Source organism: Chamaea fasciata, unplaced genomic scaffold (assembly GCF_029207755.1).
Source record: "Chamaea fasciata isolate MVZ Bird 193981 ecotype frontalis unplaced genomic scaffold, bChaFas1.0.hap1 SCAF_31, whole genome shotgun sequence".
Taxonomy (NCBI): Eukaryota; Metazoa; Chordata; class Aves; order Passeriformes; family Sylviidae; genus Chamaea; species Chamaea fasciata.
Window position 1 is genome coordinate 515,989 of NW_027094116.1, and position 17,413 is coordinate 533,401.

A 17,413-nucleotide genomic window follows, 5' to 3' on the forward strand; every position below is an offset into this window, starting at 1 on the left:
CTGGGTGCCCTGTGCAGCCTCACACGTGACCCCCCCCCTTGTGCTCATCTACCCGTGAATGTTGAGCACCCATGGGAGCAGGAGGGGGGACACATGTGTGACTGCCCATGGGTGGGGTCCCCCACTGCCCCCCAGTTCCCCCAGAGCCCCCCAGTGCCCACTGGAGCCCCGAGTGTCACAGCACATTCCCGTAGGTGTCACTGAGTTCCCGCTGTCGCCCATGGGGTCCCCGCAGCTCCGCGTAGGTCACCTGGGGATCCTGGAGCGCGGTGGCACGGGGGGACGCTGCGAGAGACACTGGCTGTGGGATCTGGGTGGGGGTGACACTCTTGGGTGACGTGTCCCTGTGTGTGTGTCCCACCCTGTACTCACCCCCCATCTGCCTGGTGCTCACGACGTGGGTGTACAGCACCTCCCCCTCCTCTGGGGGGGCCGGGGGATCCGGGGGGGCCCTGTGGGGATAAAGGGGATGTGTGGGGGGGAATGGGAGGTCTTGGGGTTGGGGTAAAAGGGGACAGTGTGGTTTGAGCCCCCACTCACCTTTCCTGCTGCTTCCTGGAGGCTAGAAAGGAAAGAGGGGAAAGGTAACTGTGGGATCCCCAAGGCCCCCTCAGAAATCCTGGCACCCTACTGGGCCCTCAGATTCTCCCAGAACCCCTGAGCATCCCTGATGGCCCCCAGAACCCCTGAACCACCCAAGTGCTCTGGACCTCGTGAGTGCCAAGAAGCCAATGCTGGCAAGGAGGGGGATCCTCCAAATTCCCCCAGGATCCCTGAAAGAAGCCCCAACATCCCTGCAAGACCCTCCAACAACACCCAAAATCCTTGAGGACCCTGAGCACTCAGCACTGCCCAAACCAGGAGCTGTGGGTGTCACCCATCACCCCCACATTCCAGGTGGCCTCCCACCTCCCCAGGGCCCCCGTTGCCCCCATTGTCACCCACCCATGTTGTTCCACCGGTGCCAGCCCACAGCTACACCCACGAGCAGGACCAGGAACAGGAGGGACACGCCAACCCCTATGGCCACTGCTGGGGACAGAAGGGACACAGTGGGGTCACCTGTCGTTTTGGGGGTCATGCAATCCCAATGACCCTATGTGACCCCACCTCTGCTCCAGTGTCCACGTCGTGTCACCTCCAGGGCCAGCTCAGGGCTGAGTGCCCGGAACACGCGGTGCCCGTCCTGTCCCAGCTGGTTGGTGGCCACACACTGGTAGGTGCCCAAATGTCCCACACTGATGTTCCCAAGCTCCAGGATGGGACCCCGGGCCACCTCCTGCCCGTTGTGCAGCCAGGTGAAGTTGACAGGAGCTGAGCCCACCTGCACCGAGCAGCGCAGGGTCACGGGGTCACCTGCGTGCACCGGGTGTGACAGGGGACCGAGGGTGATGGTGGCATTGGCCACGGGCACTGTGGGGACACAGAGATGGGTCTGAGGATGGGGGAATGGCTGGCAGCCAGCAAGAGGGACAGGGACACGGGGATGAGAGTTTTCTGTTGGGTGCTGAGGGTGAGGCCACCCCCAACCTGAGGGTCATGCTCACCCTGGACGGTGACATTCAGGGGAACACTCTCAGCCACACTGTCTCCATCACTGACCCGGCACTGGTATTGGCCACTGACATTGTCCTCAACATGCTGCAGCTCCAGGCAGGGGCCGGTGCCCAGCGGTGTCCCCAAGTCCCCCCGGTGCCACGTGAAGGACAGGGGACCTGTCCCTGCAGCTACGGCACAGCTCAGCACCAGGCGGTCACCCAGTGCCACCTGTCCCCCGGGGGGCTGTGCTGACACGAACACTCCCGAGAGCGGGACCCCTGTGGGAGGGTGTGAAACCAGGGGACAGTGAGGGACATGGGTGGATTTTTCGAGGGGCAGGGGGACCCCAGTGAGGAAGAGAGGGCCCAGAGCTGATGGGGGGCTTGGAAAAAAAACCCAAGAAATGGTGGGGAGTTCAGGGAGGGGACAGCTGGAACGGGCTGAGGGGGCACCACAGGGAGGGTATGGTGGGACCTGGGGACCATGAGGGGAGATCAGAGGGGAGTGGGGATGAACCAGAAATGGGTGAAGGGACCCAGAGAGGGATGGAGGGACATGGAGGGGGACCTGAGCAGTGATGCAAGGACGTGGAAAAATTTCATCAGAAAGATGGGGGTACCCAGGAAGGGCTGGCGCACTTGGCGAGGGAGTTGGGAAAGGATGCATGTCCTCCGACAAGCATGGGGGGTCCAAGCAGGAATGGGGGTCCCGAGGCATGGCAGGGGACACGAAGAGGCTGTGGGGGCTCCCCGTGTCCATCCCCGCACTCACTGCGCACCATGATGCAGAGCCGGGCGCTGCTCTTCTGCACGGCCCCCCCCTCGGAGCGCACCTGGCAGCTGTAATTCCCCGAGTTGGAGACCCCCACGGCGGGCACCAGGAGCTGCGGGGACACCTGTGGGCCCCCCACCAACTGCCCGTCCCGGTAGAAGAGGTGCAGGAGGGGGGCTGGGGGCCGCAGGGGACTGGGGCTGCTGAGGCAGCTGAGATTGACGGGGGACCCCTCGATGAGCTCGGGGGGACCCTCCAGCACCGGCACCGTGAAGAGCTCTGGGAAGGAGATGAGGTAAGGACTGATTCTGAGTCCCCTGGGATGTGGCTTTGGAGGTTTCAGGATACTGGAATTCCAGCCGTGGGTGCGCTCACCGTGTACTGCCACTGTCACTGGAGATGACGATAATGGCCACAAGCTCACCAAACCCTCACAGTGGTAGCGGCCACTGTGGTTCTGCTGCAGAGGGGACAGGGACAGCTCGGTCCCCCTGAGGAACATCCCCAAATCCTTCTTGTCCTTGTAAAACTGCACCCTGCTGACCGATGTGTCTGGCCTGACCCGGCAGCGCAGTGTCACCGTGTCCCCCTCCAGCAGTGTCTGTGTTGGCACCTGCAGCACCAGCTGGTCTGTGGGACAGGAGAGTCCCATTGAACTGAGATGCACCAGACAGGTCCAAGGTGGGCACCCATGGCACCGGGGACATCTGGGAGGAGTCTCCATGGCATGGGAGGATCTCAGGGGCACCAGGAGCAACCCCACGGCACACGTGTAACCATGGGTGTCCCATCACCCTGGGATACAATGGGATGTCCCTGAGTGCAGGGGACAGGCTCTTGCCACATGACAGGTGTGAGGCAATCCTTGTAAGTGAGCCCCCCAGACCTCTCAGGGAAGAACCCATATCATTTAAGATCCCCCCTCACCATTTAAGACCATCATGGGGGAGCTGAGCCCACTGCCGGGTCTGTCACATGTGTAGGTGCCACTCTCAGTGACAACGAAGTTCTCCCAGACCTCCTGCCCCCAGCGCTGCCTGTCCTCGTACCAGGTGGTGGCACCAGCAGTCCCCGAGCCCTCGCAGGTCAGTGTCACCCGGTCCCACAGCAGCGCCGGCCTCCAGGGGGCTCCACCCGGAGCTGGGTGGTCTGGGCACCTGCAGGTGACAGGGGACACCAGCCTGCCAGGGCCACCACGGGGCTAGGGACAGCGGGGTGGGGACATGGCATCTGCCAAGGACTCACCAGCGAGGCCGAAGGTCTGGGCTGGAAGGGAGAAGGGACAGGGGCTGGGTGGTGGTGGCACTGGAGGGACAGCACCATTTGGGAGGACATGGTGTGATGTCTGTCCCCAAACTCTTCCCAAGGGTAACACTGAGGTTTTGCTGAGAGGGACACCTCAGTCACCATGGGCTGAGGCAGGACATGGGGACACTATGGACCCCCCATGCTTGCACAGCTCACCACCGCAATCCTCACAGCACCTGTCCCGACAGCCACACCCCCATGGCCCCACGTCTGTGACCCCTTTCCCCCGGCACCAGTCCCGCTGGCCCATCTGCATGGTACGTGCGTGACTCTTGTCCCTGTCCCTGCATCCTGGTTCCTTTGTCCCGGCCTTGAGGAGCTCAGGGGAGCCCACAGCCCCCCTGTGCCCCCTCCCCATCGGTCTCTGCCTCACCAGGGCCCATCCCCGGGGTGTCAGGCCCGTGCCCGGGGCACTCACCCCACAGGAGCAGCGCCACCTTCCCGGCCATCCCCGTGTCCCCGGCCATGTGCACTGGCTGTCACTCGCTGCTGTGGCCACCGGTCCCCTGGGTGGCGGCTCTTCGGATGAGGAGGAAGGAAGAAAGGTCACACCTCGTCCCCATGAGTAGGTGGCCCTTGGTGGGGGCAGGGTGGGGGATGGGTGGAGACACAGCAGGGACAGGCTGGGGACATTATGGGATGGTCTGGGGGCTCAGTGGGGGATGGTGTTCCCAGGAGTGGGGGGCTCAGGGGATGTGGGAAATTAAGGCAGAGTGTCGAAGATAATGGGGTCCAGGGGAATTGGGGTCTCCATTCCAGGGGGGATTCAGGGATGGGGGTCATCCAAAACATGGTCCCCAGAGATTTCCAGTAATGGGATGTAGGTCCCAGAGTTGGGGGTGCAGAGGGGAGAAACAGGGGACCCTCGGAAAGAGTGGTTATGGAAGAAGAAGCAGCCCATGGGATGGGATAAAGGCAATGGTGGTCCTGGGCAAAGGGAGTCCTGGGATGGGGGTCCCAGGGAGAAGAGACCAAGGGAATGGGGGTCCCATGGTTGGGTTCCCAGGGGAATGGGGGTCCCAGGGATGGGCAGTGGCTGGGTGGGCACGGGGGTCTCCGGTCCTGCCCTGGGTGCCTCAGATTTTGGGGTGACTCAGAGCCCAGCACAGCCCCCACAGTGTGCTCATGGCCAGGGGGGCACCCCAGGGTGGAGGCTCTGGGTCTGTGCCCCACACACCCCTGGGCTTTTTCCATCCCCCTATTTCCTGGCTCAATTTCCTTATTTCTTGGATGTATAGTTTCATCTCAATCAATTTGGCATCAGGGAATTGAATCAAATTTAACCTGGCATTTACCATTCTCAGGGCATAGTTGTAACACATGCCCTGTAAATTTGAGCACCCCAGAAGTCACAAGGTCCCACTGGGGACAGACGTAATGCTGACGGGCCCGCCAGGACCGAGGTGCCCAGGATATGCCACCTCTGGGACAGAAATTCCAAAGGACGTGGCACCCCCAGAACGAGGAACCCCTCGGGACAAGGGCCTGGGACAAGACCCAGGTGTCACCACAGCTTGGGAATGGAGCCCCAGGCAGGAAGGAGCTCCCCAACTCCTCCTCCTTGAAGCCAGTGGCCATCCAAGTGTGGGGCCCAGCCATGGCCCAGCCCCAGTGCACAGGGATGGGCATTGGCCAGCCCTGCTCTGGCCAGCCCCAGGTGGCAGCCACGACCTGAGACTCCCCCCGCCCCCTTGGCTTTGATTCTGGCAGCTTGAGAGCGGCTGCAAAGGTGACAATTCTGTGGCAGGAAAAGGCCTGGCTGTGGTTTGCTGGGCCCTGCAAGAAGCACAAAAGCCAATGGGAGCCCAAGCAGTGGCTCTGCGAGGGCCTTGGATGGTTTTCAGAGCAGGGCTGGCTGCAAACCCCCCTGCAGGGGCAGCTGTGAGGGAAGCAGTCCGGAAATGCAGCAATTGATCATTTTGTCCCTCTCAGCAAGGGGCTGAGAGAGCCCCAGAAGTTCTGCAGATCCCACACCCATCTGCTCAACAACGTGACCAGGACCCTCCTTCCTGAACAAAACCTCAAGCCCTTTGGAACCTCATGGAAAGAATATTTGGGTTCTGGCTGCAGCCACCAGACCGGAGGGAAAAGTGTGGAAATGTTGAGCCGGGGCTCTGCCCACAGTCATGGTGTGGCTCTGGGGAATGACCTTGTATCGATTCCAGGTGTCCCCAAAGCTGCTCCATCCCTGCCCTCCTCACCTGCACAGGGCACGGGGAATGGACAGGGCTCTGCCCCGCCCCTGCCCCGCCCATTCCGGGTGCCCAAAGCTGTGGGGGCGTCACCCTGGCCACGGGCAGTCCCGACACATGGCGACAGTGGCTTGGGACACGCTCTCACAGTCGGTTCAGACACGCCGTGACAGTCCCGGCACTCGCAGCGCCATGGCAGCTGGGCCCCTTCCCCGTGCTCTGGGAGCACCGTGCCGGTCCCTCCTTTCCGCAGAGCCCAGCCCAGGGTCTCTGCTCCCCCGCCCTGCCGGGGTCTCCCCTCGGCCGTTTCGGGCCCTCCACCCTCGGGGCTCCCCAGGTCCCTGGTTGTTTAGTGGAAGCCAGAACTGGAGAATTCCATTCCCAAAGCCCAACAGGGCTGAACAAACACCACTTGTGCCAGTTTAACCAAAAAGCTGCATTTTGGGCTGAAGTGTATCGAAACCGACCGTGTGCCCTCCTTGCACTGGGAGGGGGAATGTGCCGCCACTGGGACTATGGGAGTACTGGGAAGGGAAAGGGGGAGCTCCTGGGTGTACTGGGAACAATGGGAGGGGGAATGGGGAAGCCGTGGTGGTACTGGGAGATGGAATGGGGAGCACTGGGTGCTCTGTGCACCAGCCCCTTCTCCTGACCACCACCTCAGGCTGGATGGCAACCACAGAAGCCCAGGGTGAGGGGATCCCCGGTGTCCCCCAGTGCCCCCCAGTTTCCTCAGTGTCACGGCACACTCTCGTAGATGTTGCTGGTATCCTGTGGTCGTCCATGGGGTCCTGGCAGCTCTGCATAGGTCACCGCGGTGTCCTTGGGGAGGGCAGCACTGGGGAGCCCTGTGAGAGACACTGGCTGGGGGGACCCGGCTGGGGGTGACCCCAGCGGGTGACGTGTCCCTGTATTTCCCTGTCCCCGTACTCACCCCCTGCCCGCTCGGTTTTCACAACATGGGTGTACAGAACCTCCTCCTCCTCTGGGGGGGCCAGGGGCTGTGGATGTGCCCTGTGGGGATGGAGGGGTTTTGGGAGCACATGGAGGGTTCAGGGTGTGAGAGTAGAAGAGGGACTGTGAATGGAGCCCCCCACTCACCTTTCCTGCTTCTTCCTGGTGGCTGCAAAGGAGAGGGAAGGGGTGACTGTGGGATCCCCAGGGCCCTGACCACCCGTGGGAATCCTGAACCACCACCAGACCCTCAATTCCCACAGGACCCCTGAGCATCTCTAGAGCCCCCCAGAACCCCTGAACCGGTGCCCTGAGCACCCAGAACCCCAAGCGCAGCAGGGCGGGAGACCCTCAAAAATCCCCCAGGACCCCAAAAGAAAACCCAACATCGCTGTGTGATCCTCCCACACCTGCCCAAATCGCCCAGGACACTCAGCCAAGGACACTGGGGGCTCAGCACAACCCGAGTCAGGAGCTGTGGGTACCACCCTATCACCCCTTCAGTCTGGGGGCTTCCCACCCCTCTCGGGGAACCCCGTCCCCCCCATGGTCACCCACCAATTCGGTGCCACCAGTGCCAGGCCATGATGACACCCAGGAGCAGGAGCAAGAACAGGGAACCACTGACCCCTGCAGTCACTGTTGGGGACAAAGGGGAACACAGAGGGGTCATCCATCACCCCAGGGGTCCTGCAACCATTGTGACCTCAGGTGACCCATCCTGTTTCCTGTTCCCTGTTCCCTCTCTGTCACTGCCAGAGAGAGTGGGGGAAAACTGAGGTCACCAACAACCCGGGAGTGTCAGACCACCAGGGTGATGCCATGTGAGCCCACCTGTGACCCAGGGTGTGCCAGGGGTCACCTCCAGGGCCAGCTCAGGGCTGAGTGCCCGGAACACGCGGTGCCCGTCCTGTCCCAGCTGGTTGGTGGCCTCGCACTGGTAGGTGCCCGAATGTCCCACATTGACTTCCTCAATCACCAGGACGGGACCCTGGGCCACCTCCTGGCCATTGTGCAGCCAGGTGAAGTTGACAGGGGCTGAGCCCACCTGCACCGCGCAGCGCAGGGTCACGGAGTCACCTGCTTGCACCTGGTGTGACAGGGGACCGAGGGTGATGGTGGCATTGGCCACGGGCACTGTGGGGACACAGACAGGGTGAGGGTGGGGGGAGGGCTGGCAGCCAACAAGAGGGACAGGGACACGGGGATGAGAGTTCCCTGCAGCATGCTGTGGGTGAGGCCACCCCCAGCCTGAGGGTCACACTCACCAAGGACGGTGACATTCAGGGGGACACTCTCGGCCGTGCTGTCGCCATCACTGACCCGGCACTGGTATTGGCCGCTGTCATTGTCCCCAACATGGCGCAGCTCCAGGCGGGGGCCAATGCCCAGCTGTGTCCCAGAGCCCCCCCGGTGCCAGGTGAAGGACCGGGGACCTGTCCCCATGGCCACTGCACAGCTCAGCACCAGGCGGTCCCCCAGTGCCACCTGTCCCCCGGGGGGCCGCACTGACACGAACACCCCCGAGACGGGGACCCCTGCGGGGAGACACAGGTAAGATGATCTTGCCATGATGGGTGGAGGACACAAGACGGGAAAAAGGGGGGATTGGAGGGGAGCACAGAGGACCCCAGGGAGAAGTGGACCCTGGGAGGTGCGTTGGGATCTGGTGACCATGGAGTGACCCCATGGAAAGGTGGAGAGAGTCAGGCAGGGATGGGGGACTACACAAGAGACTGAGGAGACTCAGGGAATGATGTGGGGTTTGGAGAGGGGTGGGTGGACCCAGGGACGGAAGTGCAACCAGAGGGTTGAGCGGGGACCTTGGAAGGGGTGTGAGATGCCAGGGAGGGGTGGGGGGACAGAGAGAGAGATGAGGGATGCGGAGAGGGAACCGGGCAGTCATGGGGTAACAAGGAGGTACTTGGGAAATTTTGGGTGACGCAGGGAGGAGTGAAGGGAGGGATAAAGGATGCAGGTAGAGGGGGGAAGCCGTCGGAGGATGTCAGGGTTGCCTGTCCCCATCCCTGCACTCACTGCGCACTGTCACTGTCACCAGCTGTGACTCCATCCACTCTGGCACTACAGCCCCCACCCTGCCCCTGCAGCGGTAGCGGCCGCTGTGGTGCAGGTGCAGGGGGGACAGGGACAGCTCGGTCCTGTCATGGGGCCCTCCCAAATCCTTCCCTTCACGGAAGAAGTGCACGTTGGTGAGCGATTTGTCCTGGTAGCTCCGGCAGCGCAGTGTAACTGTGTCTCCCTCCAGCAGCGGCCGCGCCGGCACCTGCAGCACCAGCCAGTCTGGGGGACAGAGGGGTCCTGTCACACCAGGGGCATCTGAAGAGTCCAGATGACACTGGGGGGCATCAGGGGCCACCCATTGCAAGGGAAGAGTCCCCTCAGACTGGGACGCTCTGCGATGTCCCCATGTGAAGGGGACAGACTCTGGTCACACCAGGAGGTGACCCATAGAGCAGAGACCACCCAGAGCCCTCGGGGACCCTGCAGGTGCCAGGCTGGAGACCCTGAAACCCCCCTCACCATTTAAGACTCTAACGGGGAGGCTGCGCCCACTGCCGGGTCTGTCACACTCGTAGCTGCCACTGCTCGTGACAGTGAAGTGGTCAGGTCCCCTCTGCCACCAGCGCTGCCCATCCTTGTACCAGGTGGTGGCACCGGTAGTCCCTGAGCCCTGGCACGTCAGTGTCACCTGGTCCCACAGCACTGCTGGTGTCCAGGGAGGCTCCACCAGGATCTCAGTGGTCTGGGCACCTGTGGGTGACAGGGGACACCAGCCTGCCAGGGTCACCACGGGGCTGGGGACAGTGGGGTGGGGACATGGCATCTGCCGAGGACTCACCAGCGAGGCCGAGGGTCTGGGCTGGAAGGGAGAAGGGACAAGGGCTGGATGGGGGGGGCCCTGCAGGGACAGCAGCATCTGGGGAATCCGGTGCGGTGTCTCGCTGCAGACTGTCCCCAAAGGAACACTGGTGTAGCACAGAGGTGTTGAGGTAAGACACACCTCAGTCACCCTGGGCTGAGGCAGGACATGGGGACACTGTGGACACCCCATGCTCATCCAGGACACCACCACCATCCTCACAGCTCCTGTCCCGACAGCCACATCGTCATTGCCCTGTGCCCATCATCCCATTCTAATGGCACCTGTCTTCATGCCCCATCCCCATGGTATGTGACCCTTGTCCCTGTCCCTGCAACCCTGTTCCCCTGTCCCTGCCTTGGGGACCTCAGAAGACCCCGAAGCCTCCCTGTGCCCCCTCCCCACCGGTCTCTGCCCCACCAGGGCCCATCCCCGGGGTGTCAGGCCTGTGCCCGGGGCACTCACCCCACAGGAGCAGCGCCACCTTCCCGGCCATCCCCGTGTTCCCTGCCATCCAGGCTGGCTGTCACTCGCTGCTGTGGCCACCGGTCCCCTGGGTGGTGGCTCTTTGGACAAAGGGGAAGGAAACGAGTTCACATCTCGTCCCCACGTGTAGGTGGCCCTTGGTGGGGGCAGGGTGGGGGAACAGGCTGTGGGCAGGCTGGGGACACTGAGGGTCATGTGGGTGATGGTGGGACGTGGTGGGGACACGGTGGGGACCCGGTAGGGCCACGGTGTTGCCAAAATTTGAAGGATGGGAGCTGTAGGAAGCCAAGTATAGGTCTCCTGGGGGAATCAAGGTCCCCAGGCTGTGGGGTCCTCTGAGGTCCCCAGTGGAGGTCCCAGGGGCTGGAATTCCCAGGATGGGGGTCCTTGGGAATGGAGGTCCTGAGGAATGGCACTCCCGGGATGGGGGACCCAGGGAGGGGGGGCAGAAGGAATGGGGGCTCCCATGATTGGGTTGGCAGGGAAATGGGGCTCCCAGGGATGGGCAGTGGCTGGCTGGGCCTGTGGGTTGCAGCTCCTTCCCTGGCTGCCTCAAATTTTGGGGTGACCCACGGCCCAGAGCTGCCCCCCTGGTGTGCTCGTGGTTTGCTGGGGGTCACCGCAGGTGGATTCTGAGGGGCTCTGGGTCTGTGTTCCCCTGCCCCCAAGGAGCATTTTTCCTCTCCTCATTTCCATATTCTTCCTTTTATCCCTCAATTTCACAGCCCCCCAGTTCATGCCTTGATAAACCCTGGGGAGCTCCTGAGCCGGTACCAGGTGCAGGGGAACCCGTGGAGGGGAAAAGGAGGTGTGTGGGCTGGAGGGGAGGTGGGGGGTTTGGGGGCTGGGAGTGTCCGGCCGTGTCCCCCCACACTTTCACTTTCTCTCTCCCGCAGCAGAAGGAAGAGGCCGTTTGTGCAGAGTCAGGGAGGGGCGGGTTCTGTCCTCGTGGGACACATCCAGGGGGTCCTGTCCCTGTTCAGGGATGTCCCTGTTCTGTGGGTGACACATCCTGGGGGTGGCACATCCCAGCCGGTGGCGTCCTGTCCTGGGAGAAGGGCAGGGAGGGCTCAGTCCGCGAGCTCCGGCACGGCCGAAACGGACTCGACTTGGGGAAATGAATTGAATTTATCATTCCTCAGTTCAGAGCTGAAAAAGGAGAAGTGAAACACCTTCCCCTCTCGGGAACTGCTCCAGCGGGGGCTTCCCGGCCCTGGCAGCGCGATGGCAGCCGCGACGTGCGACAGTGACCCGAGGCCGGGACTCGGCTCCCGCCGTGCCGGGGGCTCCTCCCCGGGCTCCCGGGTCCCCTCGGCCCTCCCGGCACCTCCGTCCCGGCGCCCCCCGCCCGCCCCGGGGCCGCGCCCGGCGGAGGCTCCGCGGCAGCTCCGGGGCTCAGACGCCGCTCGGGGAGCGCCGGGTGCGGGGCTCTGGGCACCGGGGGGCTCCGGGGGGCACCGGGCAGGGCTGGGGCTGGGGCGGGCTTTGGGGTTGGATTTGGGGACACCTCCGGCTGCCCTCAGCTCTGTCCCGGGGCTCCAGCTCGGCCCGAGGGGTTCGGCAGCTGCGGGATCGGTGCCCGTGGCCACGGGGCGGCACCGCCGCAGGACCCCGAGCCCTTGGCCGGTGTCACCGAGAGGGGACAAACAGGGAGCGGCAGCTCCTTCCCCTGAGCGGGGCAGCTGCGAGGGAACCAGTCCGGAAATGCCCCAATTGATCATTTTGTCCCTGTCCCCAAGGGACTGAGGGAGTCCCAAAAATCCTGCAAATCCCACACGGATCTGCTCAACAACCTGACCGGGACCCTCCTCCGTCCGAGCTGACCGGGCACAGCTGAACAAACAAAAACCATTTCTCCCGGTTTAATCAAAATGCTGCGTTTTGGGTGCAATGGGAGGGACAAGGGTCCTGTGCCCGCCCGGCACTGGGGGAGGGAGTGGGGAGTCCCTGGGGGTACTGGGAGCACTGGGAGCACTGGGACGGGGAGCTCTGGGCAGCTCCACATGGGACCCCCCACTCGTGGCCCCCACCCAGGCACGGTGGGCACCCATGGGAGCCGGGTGTGGGAGGGGGCGACACACTGGGGGTGCCCTTGTGCAGGGACCGGCAATGCCCCCAGTGCCCCCAGTGTCACAGCACGTTCTCATAGATGTCACTGGGGTCCTGCTGTCCTGTGTGGGTTCCCAGCAGCTCCACATTGGTCACTGGTGGATCCAGAGGTGGGGCGGAGCGCAGGGATACCTGTGGGGGCCCTGAGAGTGACACTGCTTGTGTGAGGACCTGGGTGGAGGGTGACACCCGTGGGTGACGTTTCCTTGTGTCCCCCTGTACTCACCCCCTGCCCTCTCGGTGCTCACGATGTGGGGGTCCAGCACTGCCACCTCCACTGGGTGGGGTCCTGTGGGGATAAGGGGGATCTGAGGGGTGTCTGGGGAGGGGGAAAGGGGAGTCCTGGCTGGAGCCCTCCACTCACCTGTCCTGGGGCTTCCTGGCGGCTGCAAGGAAAAAAGGAGGGGGTGACCGTGGGGAGCTTGGGACCCCTGAACCTTCCTGGGACCTCGGCAGCCCCAACCACGCATAGGACACCCAAATCCCCACTGGAGCCCTGATTCCCACTAGCCCCCTGAGTCCCCTAGGCCACTACAAGCACCCCTGGAACCCCCCAGAACTTCTACACCACCTCAGTGCCCCCAATTCCCCCAGCGTCCCGCACCTTCTGAGCCCCAGAATCCCAAGATCAGCAGGGAGGGTCACCCCCCAAACTCCCACGGGACCCCAGAAAGATCACCCAACGTCCCTGCACGGCTCTCCAAGAGTTCTCCAAACCCACCAGAAGCTCCCAATGCCATTCCAATGTCCCTCAAAGCCCACCCAAAAATGGCCCTGGAGCCCAAACAAGACCCTCCAAATTTACCCCACAACCCTCAGCAACCCAGCCGAGGTCACTGTGGGCTCAGTTTCCCCCAGCTCAGGGGCCCTGGGTGCTGCCCTGTCTCTGCCCCCACTCTGGGGGCTTCCCCTCACTCCAGGACGCCCATCGCCCCCATTGTCACCCACCCCGGCGGTGCCAGCAGTGACAGCCCCCGATGACAGCCAGGAGCAGGAACAGGAACAGGAGGGTCCTGCCGACATTCACAGCCACTGCTGCGGACAGAGGGGGACACATTGGGGTCACCTTGAACTCAGGGGATCCTGAACACCCCAGTGACCCCTTGTGAGCCCACCTGTGACCCAGGGTGAGCCAGGGGTCACCTCCAGGGCCAGCTCAGGGCTGAGTGCCCGGAACACGCGGTGCCCGTCCTGTCCCAGCTGGTTGGTGGCCACGCACTGGTAGGTGCCCGAATGTCCCACACTGATGTTCCCAAGCTCCAGGACGGGACCCCGGGACACCTCCTGGCCATTGTGCAGCCAGGTGAAGGTGACAGGGGCTGAGCCCACCTGCACCGAGCAGCGCAGGGTCACGGGGTCACCTGCTTGCACCTGGTGTGACAGGGGACCGGGGGTGATGGTGGCATTGGCCACGGGCACTGTGGGGACACAGACAGGGCTGGCACCTCGGGAGGTGGGATGGGAGTGCTGTGGATTGGGTCAGCCCCAGCCCGAGGGTCCCACTTACCCAGGATGCACTCTTGGCCACGCTGTCCCCATCACTGACCCGGCACTGGTATTGGCCACTGTCATTGTCCCCAACATGCTGCAGGTCCAGGCGGGGGCCGGTGCCCAGTGGTGTCCCCGAGCCCCCCCGGTGCCAGGTGAAGGACAGGGGACCTGTCCCCATGGCCACGGCACAGCTCAGCACCAGGCGGTCCCCCAGTGCCACCTGTCCCCCAGGAGGCTGTGCTGACACGGACACACCCGAGAGTTGTACCCCTGTGGGAGAGGGGACACCAGAAGACACTCAGGGACCCGCGGGGGCAGGCAGAACAGAGAAGGGCAGGAGGACCCAGTGAGGAAGAAAGGGCACAGAGCTATAGGGGGCTTGGAGAGGAACCCCAATAAAGGATGAGGAGTTTAGGGAGACAACACTTAAAGAGGGATGGGGGGGACACCTGGGAGGGTATGGGGACACAGGAAAGACATGATGGGACCTGGGGACCAAGCTGGGAGATCAGAGAAGGATGTGGAGAGCCATGTAGCAGTGAAGGGACCTCCAGATGGGAGGACATGGAGGGGGACCTGAGCAGTGATGGGGAGACGTTGAAGAAGTTTAAGAGGAAGATGGGAGTACCCACGTAGCACTGGGGGACCCAGGGAGGCTGTGGGGGCTCCCCGTGCCCATCCCCGCACTCACTGCGCACCGTGACGCGGAGCCGGCCGCTGCTCTTCCGCACGGTCCCCCCCTTGGAGTGCACCTGGCAGCTGTCATTCCCCGAGTCGGAGACCCCCACGGTGGGCACCAGGAGCTGCGAGGACACCTGCGGGCCCCCCACCCACTGCCCGTCTCGGTAGAAGAGGTGCAGGAGGGGGGCTGGGGGCCGCAGGGGGCTGGGGCTGCTGAGGCAGCTGAGATGGAGGGGCGTCCCCTCGGTGAGCTTGCGGGGACCCTCCAGCACCGGAGAGAGCTCTGGGAAGGAGAGGGGAGGAGGATTTGTGACCCCGAGTCCACAGGGAGGGGCTCTGGGGGTGTCGGGCTGGGGGCTGGGGCGTGCTCACCGTGCACTGTCACTGTCACCGGCGCCGACTCCTGCCACCCCCGTGATACCACGGAGTCCATCTGGCCCCCACAGCGGTAGCGGCCGCTGTGGTGCAGGTGCAGAGGGGACAGGGACAGCTCAGTCCCACGGAGGGACTTTCTGACCTCCTCATTCACATGGTAGAATCGCACCCCAGTGACCAACATGTCCCACTGGAATCGGCAGCGCAGTGTCACCGTGTCCCCCTCCAGCAGTGGCCACGCCGGCACCTGCAGCACCAGCCAGTCTGGGGGACATGTTGGTTCCGTCACATAGCGGAGGCCCGGGAGATCCTGATGGAGCCCCCCATTGGGTCACAGCCAGAGCACCAGAGGTCCCCAATTCCATAAACAGGGTCCCCCTGCACTGGGATGCTCTGGAATGTCCCCGTGTGCAGGGGATGGGCTCTGGTCACACCAGGAGGTGACCCATGGAGTCCAGCCCATCCACAGCCCTGGGCATCCCCACAGGTGCGAGGCTGGGGACACGTACCCCCCTCACCATTTAAGACTCTCACGGGGGGGCTGAGCCCGCTGCCAGGTCTGTCACACGTGTAGATTCCTCGCTCAGTGACACAGAAGTTGTCGCGTCCCTCCTGCCCCCATCACTGCCCGTCCTTGTACCAGGTGGTGTCACCGGCTGTGCCCGAGCCCTGGCAGGTCAGTGTCACCCGGTCCCACAGCACTGCTGGACTCCAGGGCGGATCCACCAAGAGCTGGGTGGTCTGGGCACCTGCGGGTGACAGGGGACACCAGCCTGCCAGGGCCACCACGGGGCTGGGGACAGCGGGGTGGGGACATGGCATCCCCTGAGGACTCACCAGCGAGGCCGAGGGTCTGGGCTGGAAGGGAGAAGGGACAGGGCTGGGTGGGGTGGCCCCGTGGAGACAGGTGTCATGGGGACATGGAGTGTGGGGCCTAGCCACAAACTGTCCTTGTGTAGCATGGACCTCTCGGGGACAGGGACACCTCAGCCAACCCATGCTGTCACAGATAAGCCCCACCAGCCCCAAGGCCTCTGTCCCCACGGCCCATCCACATGGTGCTTGTCCCCTTGTCCCTGTCCCGTCATCCTTGTGCCCCATGCCTGTCCCCACTGCTGCCACAGCCCCATAATTCCTCTCCCCACATTCCTGTCTTTCCAGTCCCTGCCCCATCTCCTGAACCCACAGCCAACCTACAGCCCTGGTCACCATATTGCACTGGCTCTGCTGGCACTGGGGACCTCAGGGGACCCCACAGCCCCCATGTGCCCCCTCCCTACCGGTCTCTGCCTCACCAGGGCCCATCCCCGGGGTGTCAGGCTCGTGCCCGGGTCACTCACCCCACAGGAGCAGCGCCACCTTCCCGGCCATCCCCGTGTCCCTGGCCATCCAGGCTGGCGGTCGCACACTGGCAGTGGCGGCTGTCCCCTGGGTGGTGGCTCTTCAGCCAGGGTGGAAGGAAGGGAGGTCAGGTCTCATCCTCATGCGTAGGTGGCACCTGGTGGGGGCAGGGTGGCCACAAACTGGGGACAGGATGTGGGCAGGCTGGGGACAAGGCTGGGTGGCACATGGTGGGACATGGGGTTCTCAGGAGTGAGGGGCTCAGGGGTTTGCGGAGCCAGGGATGGGTGTCCAGGGGAATGGGGGGTCCCAGGGATGGGGGGACTCAGGGCTGGGAGTCCCAGAAGAATGTTGGCTCCAGGGATTTGGGGTCATAGGATGGGGGTCCCAGGGATGAGGGTGCCGGGGGAATGGGGGATTATGTGGGAATGTGAGGGTCCTGGGAGAAACAAATCCATGGGTGAAGAGGGATTGTAGGGGAAGGAATTTGGGGGAGACTGTTCCTTGGGAATGGGGGTCCTGGGCCATGGAGATATTGGAGAATGGCAGTCCTGGGATGGGGGTCCCAGGGAGGTGGAACATAAAGAATGGGGGTCTGTTGGTTGGGTTCCCAGGGGAATGGGGGCCCAGGGATGCGCACTGGCTGGTTGGGTCCATGGGTTGCAGCTCCTTTCCTGGCTACCTCAGATATTGGGGTGACCCAGAGCCACGCAGAGCCCACTCAAGGTGCTGGTGACCTGGGGATCACCACAGGCAGATTCCGAGTGGCTCTGGGTCGTTGTCCCCACAGCCCCCCAGGAGCTTTTCATCTCTTCTTTTCCATTTCCTTCTTTTCTCCCACAGTTTCACACCTCTCAGTTGCATGGCTTGATGAGTCTGGGGAGCACCTGAGCAGGGAACAGGTTGAAGTGACTCTGGGGAAGAGGAAAAGGGGGTTCTGGTCCAGCAGGAGGAGATATGGGGGCTGTGGTGGATGGGGGTATCCAGCTTTGCCCCCCCCCCAACACTTTCTCTCTCCTGCAGCAGAAGGAAGATGCCGTTTGTGCAGAGGGAAGAGTTCTATTCTGGGGTCATCCAGGAGGGTTGTGTCCTGTTCAGGGGTTCCTTGTTCTGGGAGTGAAACATCCTGCGGGGATCCTGTCCTGGGGGGGACACATGCTGGCCAAGGGGGTCCTGTCCTGGGGGATGGCAGCTCCAGGAGGGTTCCAGACTCCTCCATTCTCACTCGTCCCCTGCAGGATGTGAGCCGGCAAGAGCAGCTCGGGAATGGAGCCCCAGGCAGGAA

At 63.4% G+C, this 17,413-nt stretch overlaps 2 protein-coding genes and 1 pseudogene across 2 annotated transcripts; all 3 read right to left on the reverse strand.

Moving 5' to 3' along the window:
- Positions 1–166: 166 nt before the first annotated feature.
- LOC136303046 (Fc receptor-like protein 4) lies at positions 167–4,085 on the reverse strand. Its single transcript, XM_066206635.1, is given in 11 exon segments — positions 167–285; positions 373–452; positions 541–562; positions 946–1,032; positions 1,111–1,413; positions 2,311–2,589; positions 2,686–2,940; positions 3,238–3,438; positions 3,441–3,528; positions 3,530–3,576; positions 4,037–4,085. Coding segments are annotated over 11 exon segments (1,521 nt in total). The 3' UTR covers positions 167–175.
- A 2,146-nt stretch (positions 4,086–6,231) lies between these two features.
- LOC136302908 (Fc receptor-like protein 2) lies at positions 6,232–10,075 on the reverse strand. Its single transcript, XM_066206491.1, has 8 exons — positions 10,051–10,075; positions 9,306–9,536; positions 8,802–9,065; positions 8,033–8,302; positions 7,599–7,901; positions 7,323–7,403; positions 6,912–6,933; positions 6,232–6,824 (listed from the first exon to the last, which is right to left on the reverse strand). The coding sequence occupies exons 1-8, from the start codon at positions 10,073–10,075 to the stop codon at positions 6,620–6,622; spliced, it is 1,401 nt and encodes a 466-aa protein (XP_066062588.1). The 3' UTR covers positions 6,232–6,619.
- Positions 10,076–11,201: 1,126 nt separating this feature from the next.
- On the reverse strand, positions 11,202–16,158 carry LOC136302909 (uncharacterized; annotated as a pseudogene).
- Positions 16,159–17,413: the final 1,255 nt, after the last annotated feature.